The sequence below is a fragment of the Melanostigma gelatinosum genome, assembly GCF_949748355.1.
Source record: "Melanostigma gelatinosum genome assembly, chromosome: 14".
NCBI classification, from domain to species: Eukaryota; Metazoa; Chordata; class Actinopteri; order Perciformes; family Zoarcidae; genus Melanostigma; species Melanostigma gelatinosum.
In genome coordinates, this window is record NC_136647.1 from 5,915,489 (window position 1) to 5,928,099 (window position 12,611).

A 12,611-nucleotide genomic window follows, 5' to 3' on the forward strand; every position below is an offset into this window, starting at 1 on the left:
ATTTTTAATTGTGTGAGTGTGAGAGTGGGTGCGTATCGTACTGGGGTTTGCCTTTGGCCTGACACGTCAGTTCCAGGTTCTCTCCTTCCCTGGTAAGACCCTGAGGAAATTCTACCATGATCTTTACCTCTGGTTTGTCTGAAAGGAAAGGGAGAGAGAGACAGAGAATGAATTACTGGGACAACACAACAGACAATGCATTATCTTTGCTCTGCATCTATCTTGTTCTTTCTGATTGATTCCCATTTTCAGTTATGTTGTTTGTAGCATTCATAAACACGCACAGCTACCAAATGAGGAGTGAGAAGATTTTCTCACTGTATCCAGTAAAATATGATTTAAAATATATAACACAACCCAGTATCCTACAAATGATGTCCATGTGCAACGACGTGATCTAGGTTTTCTGGTAGCGTGTCAAATTATCAAACTTTCCCAAAGTGTTTGGCTTGATTCTTCCAAAGAGGAGCTGCAGCAAACAGTCAGGATTCATGTCACATCAGGAGAGACATTAGGCACCGTTGTTCAGGCAGAGCGCCACAGTTGAGTGACTCATTAGCTGATTGGCTTCACACTCTCCTTCAGGCTACCTGCTGACTAATAGCATCCAATCATATCCATGGAGGTGTGCAGCACAGATAGTCTTACCTGACTCCTCACATTATTACTCAGTTGATAACGTCAGCTGAGTAATATTCACCTCCTACTCCTGCCTTTCCCGCTCTTCCCTTGCATCAAATCACTCTTGTTGGGTCTACCGCGGGCATAGTATTGATGGTATTTTAAATCAACCCTTACACCAAAACACGAGCCAAAGCTTTGGGGAATGACCGATGTGGTTGCAGGGCAGAACCACACATAGCCCCGAGTATGTCCAAAGACGTTGCCCGAATAAGTTGCTACATAAAACCGAAGACACTGTTGACGAGCTGAGGCAACTGAAAAGAAAATGTAGGTGTTGTTTTGACAATCAGTGGGGTGCTTTGACAGTCGCTGCTGTGCTTTTCTTTGCTACCACGGAGTTCCTATTGTTCCCACTCCCTTGACTGTTGCTGGTGTTTTTTTCTCGTCTTGGTGTGAGAGATGATCCTTTATTCTGGACAGAAATGAAATGTTTCATTCAAGCTAGGATCTGGGTTAGGGATTGAGTTCAGTGTAACCATGCGCTGAAAGGAAGACTGAGACAAAACAAGGACAACAAAGGTCCTGCTCAAACGTACACCTTTTCAGGTATCCCACTATAAATACATGCGTTTGTTTTTTTAAATGTTTTTTTAATGATTGTAACAGTGAATGTCTTCTGGCTCCATCTCCAGGTTATGGGGCGGTTCACTTTTACACTGGGATCTGTAGGCTTGAACTTCTATCTTTATCTTCGCAAGAGTGCAGTTAGTGACAGAGTGGGATCCGCGGTAGCTCTTACAGCTTCACGGATTAGCAACGGAGGGCGGGGCTTAGTCAAGGGTAAATTGTGATATCCTTCGTTGAAATGTTAAGATGTCTTTAATGTGCATGTGTAAAGTGTATGTATTGGAAGAGAATCTGTCGCTCAAACAATCACTACATTCATCAAAAGCAAAGATTGTTTCACCAGCAGTGCCATCTAAAATAATGGCAAAGATTTTTTCAGCAAAACATCAATAGCTTAATTAACCTGAAGATCACACTTGAATGCTTTCTGCACATTACGCCCTATCTTGTTTGCAACACAATGTTATTCTGTTGCTCCTACATCAGACACCATCACGATAAATACCTGAGTCATCTCACTACAGACTGCTGAGTCACAATGGTGTAATTACAGTTTTCTGATCGTTCTTTTCTCCCCATTTTATAGTCTAAATGCACCATTCGTTACTTGCATTTTTAATCAGCCTGCAGACAGAGGGCCTGAGTTATGATTTCAAAGCCGGCTGTTAAGTTTCACACTGCTGTCCGACCTTCTCTGCAACAAACAACACGTGTCTGGCCATCCATCTGTCTAAATCACACCCTGTCCGTGGCCGACTCTCAGTCTTGGTGATGGACAGCAGACGGGCGAAAAGCAAAGTCTTCTGCTCAGTGAGCATGCACGGTTTTAGAAAACAACCCTTTGGTTTCGTTTCCACTCCAGGCGCAACATGGCATCCTGCAACTTTTCCGTCGCTCAAAACGTCATCTGACCTCGTCATCTCGGAGCCATAAACATGAAGGACGCTAGGCATCTGTAAGTTGGTTTGATAGCCTCAAGTAGTTATGTCGGAGCTTTCTTGTCTCTGCTTGATGGAAAAAAACAACAACACACACACACACACTGCACTGCCATATCTGGATACTGCCACTTCAGTGGAAATGAAACAACATCTACAGTATGCAAGGAGGCCGTTATCATTATGCTAACTGAATTATTTGCTTTATTGTGTGCCTCACCTCATAAGCACTCAAGATGACACTGTCCATCTTTTCGCAGCCGGCTGACCAACCAGGCAACGGAGCAAAACAGCTTGCTTTGCTTATACACATAAACATTACAGGCTGATTTAATTCTGCTTTCCCCTGACAATGGCCTTTTTGTTGTTTCCTACCACACAATGCACTCCATTCCACTCACAAATTGCCAACGCAGTGAGTGATTGTAATGTAAATCACTTTGTCTATCAGTATAATATATAATCAGTAAACAAACACAGTTTGACAGCAAACGTGAGCTTCAATTTACGGATCCTGTTGTTTATACCGGTAGTTTCACGGGGAGGAAATGATACGTAACTGGATTCTTAACGGTGTGTAGAAAGGACGATGCAATTTGGGACTAATTATAGGGGAAATGGAGACCGGGGATCTTTAGACATCCGGAACTATTTAGAACATGACATTACATTTGGTATGACATATGAAGCTATGAACCAAATAATCCCGAATCTAATCTGAATAAGTACATTGTAATTAGGTCTGTTTTAGTGCATAACATAAATACTTGTGTGAGCGTCTCACCTGGACAGTGTTGGGAGTGAGACATTTCCAATTAATTCATTCATCAATTTTAGTTGGTGCACATAAAAAGGAAATTATTTTGGAAATCAAGAAACTGCTCGAAAGACATACATTCCAGATTCCTAAATATGACATAGAAGAGAAGTCAAAGAAGAGAATTGTGAAATCCCCACCTACAGTATCATTCTCTCACTCTACATTTTATATTCAACTGTATATTATCAAAGGAGAAGGTGCAGTGCAGTACTGTCCATTGCAGTACGCACAGAGCCTGAAGCAGTGTGAGGTGCAGAGCTAGGTGGCCCATGTGAGCTCCCTGTTATCACAGGCAAACAAAATGCCATGCTGCCTCCGTAGATGAGCTGATCTCCTCTTCTCGCTCCCCCAGGGAAAGGTCAGATAGCTACAGAAGACTTTTATTTTTTAAATAGAATGCTAGGACATGCCAGAGGCCAAAGACATTAGGTTACAGAAGCATAAAATACATAAATTCTATCATTTTGCATCAATGAAAAGATCTAAAACGCCACATTACAAAGGCCGAGCATTTTAATTACTTCTCACATGGCTGAGTAGTCAGTTTAGATTCATTTCCAATGTCATAGTCATACCTTTTATATGAACCACGATACGTGGTAAATTGTTGCAAATACTCATGTGTGATGCCTTTGTCATTCCAAATAAATCCATTGTAGCAATAAAAACATGACCTCTGACCTCAATTAACCTCTTGCACTCCTCGTGGACGCCGTTGTCCTTGGCCCTTGAAACCTATTGGTTTCATATTAAACTATACAATCTAAGGAATCCATTGGTACCAACCATAACATGCTAGCATGTCTGAAAGGAGGCTAAATTAAGCTCCAAATAGGCTGAATTTAGGCAAGGGAAAAACTGACTTGGCCTTATTCACAAGGGCATCTCCCATTTACAAACAAATGCAGAAAAAACAATGCAGTTTTTGGGTGCAGTATAATTGTGTTATTTTCTCCTATTTTAAAAGTGGTTACTGCATAAGTCTTGAAATTGCATGAAGTGGATTTGACTAAAAAAATATCATTTTCAGACAGAAGTGCAAAGGTAAACTGATGCCGTCTATAAGTATATTTCTCTGGAAGATGTTCGTAAACATGAGTTTGAATCTATTTGCACTTTCTATTCATCATACACTGAGATAGTTTCCCTCTAATGACATTGAAGAAGTTGCAGTGGATGGTAAATGTGTGGAAATTATGTCATTTAATTAGTAGCGATGGAAGAATCTATTCCATTGCAGTCTAATTGTTCCTTTGTATTCATCATAACCTTTGCAAGGAGGTTCACCAACACTGTCATACATGTCACGACACCAAGCTTTAGTTCGGGAAGAAGTAGCAAGTTTATGCCATTTAATTCGTGGATTTCCAAGTTAAGCTGATGATGCACACAAAACTAGCACAATACAGCTTAAATATCCATGCAGATTTTATAGTTATTTTTGACCAAAAGTACTTACACTGCACCTCCAGGTATATCTGTGCTTGGAAGTCCTTGACTGCAGGGTGGTCTACGATGCAAGCCACTGGTACGCCATCATCCTCCTTACTCACAGTGAACGTCAGCCGGCTGGTTACTGTGTACATCTTGTCGTAGGTCAGCTCAACCTTGGGCTTGCCTATGGGAAACGCCAAAACACAAGCAAGACTTAAACACAGCAATACAGGTGCATTTTGGATTCCAGTCAAAATAAGAATCGCATAGAAAGTCCGTAAAATGTACTGGTGATGATCTATTCATAGAAAAGGAATATAATATTGACAACCATGTTTTCATTTCGCTTAGAATGAGGCCCTTCATATCTACATAGGGAGTGGGTCCTCTTCACCGAGGCCGTCGTGTTGTAAAGGCAGGTTTCTACAGTAGGCCTGAACGGACAAACCAATAGCTCTAGCAGGAACATTTCGCGTTTTTTACGTGATCTTAAAAAGCCACCGTAGTTCTCCGACATGCTTGTGGAGCTGCCGTAAACGTGAGCTGCTAAATCATGGTACGGTAAAGATGTACTCTGAGCAAGGCAAACGGCGTTACAATGGTTTTCAGTAACTGAAGGTTGAAAAACATGGAGGCTGTTCTGGAAACATGACACTCATCTCTATCCATCCATAGCCACTTATCCTTTGCAAGGTTGCAGGGGTTTGGCGCCTATCCCAGCTCACAATGGGTGACAGGCAGCGTACACCCTGGACAGGTTGTCAGTCTATACAAGGTTCACAAATATGAACATACTACCATTAACACCAGGCTCCAATTAATATAACCTTTGTGGGTTTGGTCTGTGGGAATAGAGTGGAGAAAACCTGCACATGAGTCGCCACCTAGCCGGAGGTTTTGAACCAAGGACCCTCCTTGCTGCAAGGCATCAGTGATCACCACTGCCCCATCATTCTTCCAATTTCCTTTTTCCTCCAAATTTGTAATGTCTAATTCAAATTCAAACAATAAACGCAGCACTGCTTTTTGCCTTAATCACTTGAATGATTTCCCATAGTTTGCTGGTTGGTTGTCTTCCTCCTTCAGGGCTCCATTGATTTTCAGTGTGCTTTCCACACTCCAGTCATATCAAGAAAACTGAGCTCCCGAGGGGTTTCGGCTGGCTTAACAAAGAAAATATGAATGAAGTTGGCATGCTTTTATTGTTAAACTCTTTGAAAACATTACCAAAAGCTCATATTGTTTGATTTCTTTCCAACTTGCTGAAACTCATTTTTTTGATGCACCCTTGGTTCCTCTGAGAGTACTTTGTGAACAACTTGTTTCACTTGTTTTACTTGAGAAAACAATGAAGCTGAAACCTTTGTTCTCCAGGCTGCAAGGGAAATGCTGATAAACACAGCCAGCGTGGCTGCAAGCACAATGTCTTCCTTTCATTGACCTTACAAAATATGTAGAGTGGAAATGAGGAGGGTGTCCTTGAGAATGGTCAGAGAAGGTGAATCAGCTAACAATTGCCTGCTGTCAGGGGCGACTGTGCGACTGTGAATCACTCATTAGGCTCATTAAGCCAGATTTATTGTGTGGCCACCTTTGGCGCAGCCCTGCCAGATCTGAAGCCTGCAAAGTAACCCTCCTCTGATTAGTGGCCGCTCTGTAATATCACACGGACAGTATGTTCTCAAAAGCAATGAAGAGGATACCTCATCACAGTCACACAAAATAAGAGGGATCGCTGGAGACAGCGCTGCACGGCGGAGTCACAAACACAGATTGATTATTTTTACCCCTTTGTCCTACTTCCTAACAGTCTGTTGCACATGTGTGTGTGTTTGTGTCACATCAATAAAACAAGGAAAAGAAAGAAAAAAAAAGAGGCTGCCGAGAGAAATGCTGGTACAGAGAGAAAATCGGTTTTAATGCGAGTAGTTGCATCAATCAGTTTGTATTTTAGCTGTAAAATATGCACTAAGTGCACATCCCATCCAGTCCGGTGCTGCAGCTCTGCCACTGTGGCGATGGCGTCACCGCGGTGACAGCTGTCTCTTTGGGGTGCGGGGGAAAGCAAACCCGCGTGTGATGTGCCTGGTGTAAAGGAACAGGTTGCCATGAATAAATACCACTAGAGGCTTCAGATTTATGAAAGCACCTGAAACGGGAACCTGAAGGGGCCTTGCTCAAATCAAATTGTCTTTTGAGATGCATGAAACAGTGGCGAGGAGACGTCTTTATTCAAGTCCGGTCTCTGGATCGCTTTCTTTAAAGCTCAGGAATTCATTGTGAAATCGTAACACTCACCTACAGAAGCTAAGTGTCTGTGGGTTTGGAACCTGTACAAAGGCAGGTGACTATGGAAGACATGTAAAGTATAATAACTGTAATAAATTGTATCGTAAACGGTAATGTGGTTGAGATAATCATGAGCCTTAATTACCACACATTTCAAACGTGTGGCTCCATTTGCACAGGTTGCATATCACCCAGTGATAATATAGAACGAATTCTACCGCTCAGTGCCATCCTGAAACGATGAAAGGGTCACAAATCGTAACTACAGTCTGTGAGGTGAATTTGTCTTGTTCTCGTTTTCTCTTGGCCTGGATTGAGGTATCGTCACATGACCACAGAGCAGCCTCGAGCTCACCATCCACGTGTGCTAGGTGGAGATAATACAAGCAAACCCTGCTGCGCGCTGGACAGCACAAGAAGTTGCTGGTGCCCATTCCTCGAGGCAGAGGAGACAGAGTGTTTCAGTAAGAGGGACATGTGAGAGAACTCCAAATGTGCTGCATCAAATATTAATGTGTTCAAATAGAAACAATGTCGCTCTTGAGGGAAACACGCTGGATGCATCGATACCGATTTGCCAATTGTTTTCTACTGAAGCCCACTCACTGGAGGCATCATGCAAGGCTTATGCACATTGCTGCTTCAGGATGGGCCCCGGAGTCAACACTCCACGAAAGCAATTCGATCACATTGTCTCCCTGGGTTTGGCACATCCCAGCTAATGCTCCTTGACTACTTTTTTTCTGTGTTAGCGCATCCAGTTTGTGCTACTAACGGGAATCAAATAATACAGGTCAAATCACATGACACCACAGAACGTGATGGGATCAGTGTGAATTGCCCTTCAGCCCTGATGTACAGCTCGTTCTCTTTGCGGTTTTTGGCACAGGCCGGGTCACCAGAAATGCAGCAAAGCGGCTTATCCATGAATCCTCAAAAGAAAGGAGACGCTGGAAACTTGGCAACGTAGTGACTGTTGGTGAGCCAATTACCTGCTAGACAGGACCATGCTAGCAATAGCCGCAGTAGCGTCATTATAGAGATGCATTTATCATCGACGCTCGTCTCATAACTGTCTACACACCGTGGCTCTTTTTTTAGATTCGGGCCGGCACTTCATCAGTTCACTCGTTGGTATACTTTGACTTTTTCTTGCGCATCAGCACTTCTCACAAGCTGTCGGTACTCGTTTCGGCACTCTCCATATCAGGTTGTCTTTGCGATTCATCAAACGGCCAGCATTTTTGCGCCGCGCCTCATAAGCCGCATGAACATAAAAACAATGTGGAGCGCACCTGGACAAGCCACCGCACAGTCCTGCACCAACTGATGAAACATTGTTTACATTTTTTCTGAATCAGCTCTTTTGATTATTAGAATGTTATTTTACGGGGCAAAATAAAATACTTTATAGTAAATGTTGTCCGTAAGCTTTTAGGGCATTACCTATAGCCTAGAAAAATTAATAGTTTTAAGTCAAATTTCCGATTTCCAAGCATCACTACTCGGACAGAGCAGCTGATAGACTTCCTCTGTTTTGGACAGAGTTCCTTCAAAGGCCAGCACTGACCACAAAAATAAAAACAACAAATGGATTTATACACTTAACACACTGCTCAGAAATCATTCTGGTGCCTTTGTTTTTATCTCGAATCCTGTAAAACTATCAAGGAGTTGATAGAATTATGTGACTTCAATAGAACACAAGTCGAAAAGCCCTGAGTGAGTATTAACAATGAATTAGTGAAAGCTCTCGTCAATCTGTGTCGAGGACGAAGAGACTAACTTTGGAGCGAGGCCAGTAGAGATGAACGTCACCGAAAGTCAGCGGAAGGTCAAGTGACACTGCGTGTTCTGTCGACCTTAACATACAAACTCAGCTGGCCCTCCTCTCACTTCTTATTGTCGTCATTGTTCAACCACATTCTTGTGGAGCAGTAAGGGAGCCGTGTCTAGTTAAACAAATTAGTCTCTACGCTTTTCTTTGCCCAAAATCCACTCGTGGCGTCTTTCCTGCTGGGTAATTTGAAATCACATTGTGGTTGTCCCACAGGACTGGAGGCCAGTGGCTGTGCTGGTTCCTGTCAGTCAATGATTTGCTCTACCTACTGGCTCTTCCTTTTTCTTCCTTTCGTCTTAAAAAGAAGAGAATGACCTCCATAGCTACAGCCTACACTGCTATAACTCGCTCTTTGCATGACTTCCAATGTGTTAATAAATCCAACTAAATGATAACAGTGAAAGAAAAGACAAGAAAAGGTGATAATAGTGAGATTATTGGCCTGTGCATGTTAGGAGGGATGGTTGGATTTACATTGGCAAGCATGACAATTGCAACCTTTAGATGGTATTTACAGTAAGCGAGCCCGATTATCTCTCCAGGTAATTAAGTTACATTCTGGGGAGGTTTAATTAGAAATAGGTCTTCCAGGCAATAAGCCACAGCCAAAGATAATTTAAGTCATTGTGTCCATCAGCCATTCCTTTTCTTTCAGTCTTTCATTTTCAGCAGAGCAACACTAAGATTCTTTTTCACAACGTGGCTGCAGTGTAAACACACTGAGGAGTTATTTGACATATAAAGAGCTAGCATTAAAATGGCTGGAATATCAGTGAAGTTTTGCTTATATAGAATGTAAACGTATTAAAAAAAAAAAACCCTGATGGATTTTATAAATGTGCCCGCCACTGTGTTAGGCTGTTTCAGCTATTAGCACCTTTTCACCTGCGGCGGAAATGGATAAAAGCAAATGGCATGCTCTAAATGCAGTCTTGTAACAGGTGAGCCTGTAAGTACCACTGAGTGTAGTTTTGTTGTAAAAAAAAAAAAATTCTGTCAATTGTAGAACTTCAAAGAGTGCTGAGCCTATTCTGTAAATGTGATTCCATTCCCAACAAGTGCGGGAAAACAGCGTCTGCGTGGGGTCGAGTGGCATTCAGCGTTATACAAATCATTTTTCAGCTATTTATTATAACAAGCAAATGACCATTGTTTGAAAGCTCAGCTAAAGAGCCGGCGAATACTCAGTGAAGGAGGGGAATATTACTCAAAACAAATAAAGTCATCGCACACCGAAAAACAAGAACATGCTGGATGGAGAGTGTTCTGTATGCAGGCACTGTGGCAAGATCCCATTAAACAGAGATGCTGTGCAACCCTGAATAATGGATCGGTATTTCAGTGGTCACCGCTTCCACTTAGCCTGCATCCAAACACCACGTTTACAGTGTTACCGTCAGCTTTCTGCAGCAGATTTCTTCATCAATAACTAATCATCATAATGGATTAGATGAATTAAGTTGTTGTGATTTCTGTTGGTCATTTATTCATTTAACTTAATGTCAAGTAAAAATGTTTTCAGAGAAATTATCACTGTGACAGGATTGTAAATCCTGGTGTACAAAACATTGAAATACAAGATTACTGAATCTGAAAAGTAAAATTCAAGAATATTCATGTTTTAAGTCTAAAATGAGTCCGTTTCTATCATCGGACACAAGAGCATTTGCACAATTAAGATACTATATTTAGGAGCTTCACTGAACAGTGACCACATGAGAGCTACCTTTGGCTATTCAATACTTAAATATTGCCAATACTTAAGTATTTAGTGGTCAGCAGAAACATAGCAATGCAAGAGGATTCGACTGAATGTCAACAGTCTTTTTTTGTGGCGTTAGCAGCTCGTTTTAAGACTATCCCTGACCGTGGCACATTGGAGCATTCTCGGATTTGAGCAGACCACTGAGGGTGTAATGTGCTGCGGTGTAAAGGTGAAGCTGCTCAGGGCCTTCTACACAACTTCAGATTTGCACCTTTGTTTCAAAGTCTTTACAAAGCTTGCTGTCTGGGCTCTAAGGTGGAGCTGCCTAGCAGGAGGCCTGTTCACCCCTGAGCGCCGCTCTGACTTCTGAAGCTCAGCTACCTTTGATGAAGGCATGAAAGTTGTCGCGGTGCCAACAGACTCTGGCCACCACCGCACATCGCCTGAATGGAAACTATTCAAAGTCACAGCAGAGCTCCATTTGAAAAGCAACAGCATTGATGCAAGCAGTAAATATGAGACGCCAGCGAGGGAGGAAAGAAACTGTCCCTAAAAATGGTTCGTTGATACACATGGCACGAGGGCTTAAAAAAATGCACACGTGCATGCAAAAGTTGTTCAAAAATAATTTCTGCAACACTTAAAAGTAGAATGTGCAAACCTACAGAAACTTGTGTGCAGGTGCATTCTGGATCACCAGTGGCAAAGTAGTTAAATAAAAGATCGTTTTCACAGAATTATTTGAATTCCATTTCCAAACAACAATTCATGATGACCTTTTAAGCCTAAAACAATGTTTTTTTCTGTTGGTTTGTTCAACAAACCGTGTATGAAATGACAAGCAGCAGGTGTGTCATTTTGTGCATATACCAAAATTGTTTTCACCTACAGCAGTTGTATCTATTTCCATGGTCTGCCCTCGGTGGAACAACCCAACGGATTGCAGACTGCTCTATAAAGGAAATGCTCAGAAAGGGCATCGAGCGCCAGTGTCCCCTGGTGCCCACCGGTGGGGCCTGTGCTTTACCGGTGTGTAACAAGACACTATTTGGCATCGACTTTGGGATCTATCTCAACCGCTTCGTCTTGATTTCTGAAATGGTTTGGCTCTCTGAGCTTGCATGCTGTGACATACTGCCCCTCAAGGCATTTTGTCTTTTTGGTTGAGCCATTACTCAATCAGCAAACGGAGCAGTCAACCTGGTCTCAACAACAGTTTTAATATTGCCAGCTATTTTTAAGTTTAGTCCTGAGATTAAACGTCCATGTTGGTTTAAGTTATGATTAGAGTTCTTCCATCACAAAACTGGGAAGGCAGTATATTTTCATTTGGCAAAGTACGGTATCCAAAATAACCTTTCAGTATGTTGTAATTCAAGTGGTCTGGGAAAACTAGACTCCTCTCTGTTGTCAGGTTTTGAAAAAAAATCTACCCCGTGCCGGGAAACTGAGACCAATCACAGGTCATTTCAGACAAAAGGTGACCCTGTTGGCTGTTGTATAAATGCACATGCAGGATGTTTCAGACAGTAAAAGCCTGATTTAATGGCGAAATATCCTGCAGAAAAAGTGATTATTCCAGCTTTGGCAACAACTGCCTACACTGCAAAGCAACCCAAAAATGGTTGACAGACTTGTCGAAAAGACAGTCTGATAATATTGGTGTGTTTCAGTGTTTCAGACGGAGATGTTGCTAATATTTCAGCCTTTTGCTAACAGTAGCCAAAGGCTCACAGCTACAGGTAGTTCACAGCAGCGATTAGCAGCAGGGTAAACTATGAGCAACATTATCCCCCATATCTCTAGTCGTTTAGCCTTCTGAGGGAGCTTAAGTCTAGTTTACTCAACAATAGGTTAATTGAGACTTTTAGAATCCACCTCACTGGTTGAAGTCTTTACGACTTTTCAGAATTCCAGAAGGGATGTCTGCTTGGATGTCAAAGATGTAAAACGTTGTCTTTTCGTGTTGGTGGACTGACTTCACCTTAAAAAAAGCAGCAGATTATTATGTTCACAATGGCTGAGGTAATAGGTGAAGATCCAGGTTCATTCACATTTCAGGGTTATTGTGACTTCTTAAGAGAACATGTCATTGAATTGCAATTGAAAACGTTCATGGTCTTCTTCTTTGGTTTGCTTTCATGTGGAATTTATGTATGCTACCATGTTTCTTTAAAGCCAGGGTAACGGTGGAAGCAGGAGTTTTCTTTCTTCTTAGAGGTGACGCATCATTCAGCCCTTTTTCTCTGGTTCATGGAACACAGTGTGTTCTTTCACACAGAAGTATTCTTTGTTCAGATCAGCAATCAAAAAAGTAGAGCGATGAGTAAATAT

General features: G+C 42.1%; 1 protein-coding gene across 1 annotated transcript in view; it reads right to left on the bottom strand.

Annotated features, from left to right (window-relative positions):
• Positions 1–12,611, bottom strand: part of cadm1a (cell adhesion molecule 1a) — a 318,772-nt gene that overhangs the window by 45,905 nt on the left and 260,256 nt on the right. The window contains exons 6-7 of the mRNA XM_079283399.1: positions 4,469–4,627; positions 42–138 (exon numbers count right to left, since the gene is read on the bottom strand). Of these exons, the coding sequence (XP_079139525.1) occupies positions 42–138; positions 4,469–4,627 (256 nt within the window). The remainder of the gene's footprint in view (positions 1–41; positions 139–4,468; positions 4,628–12,611) is intronic.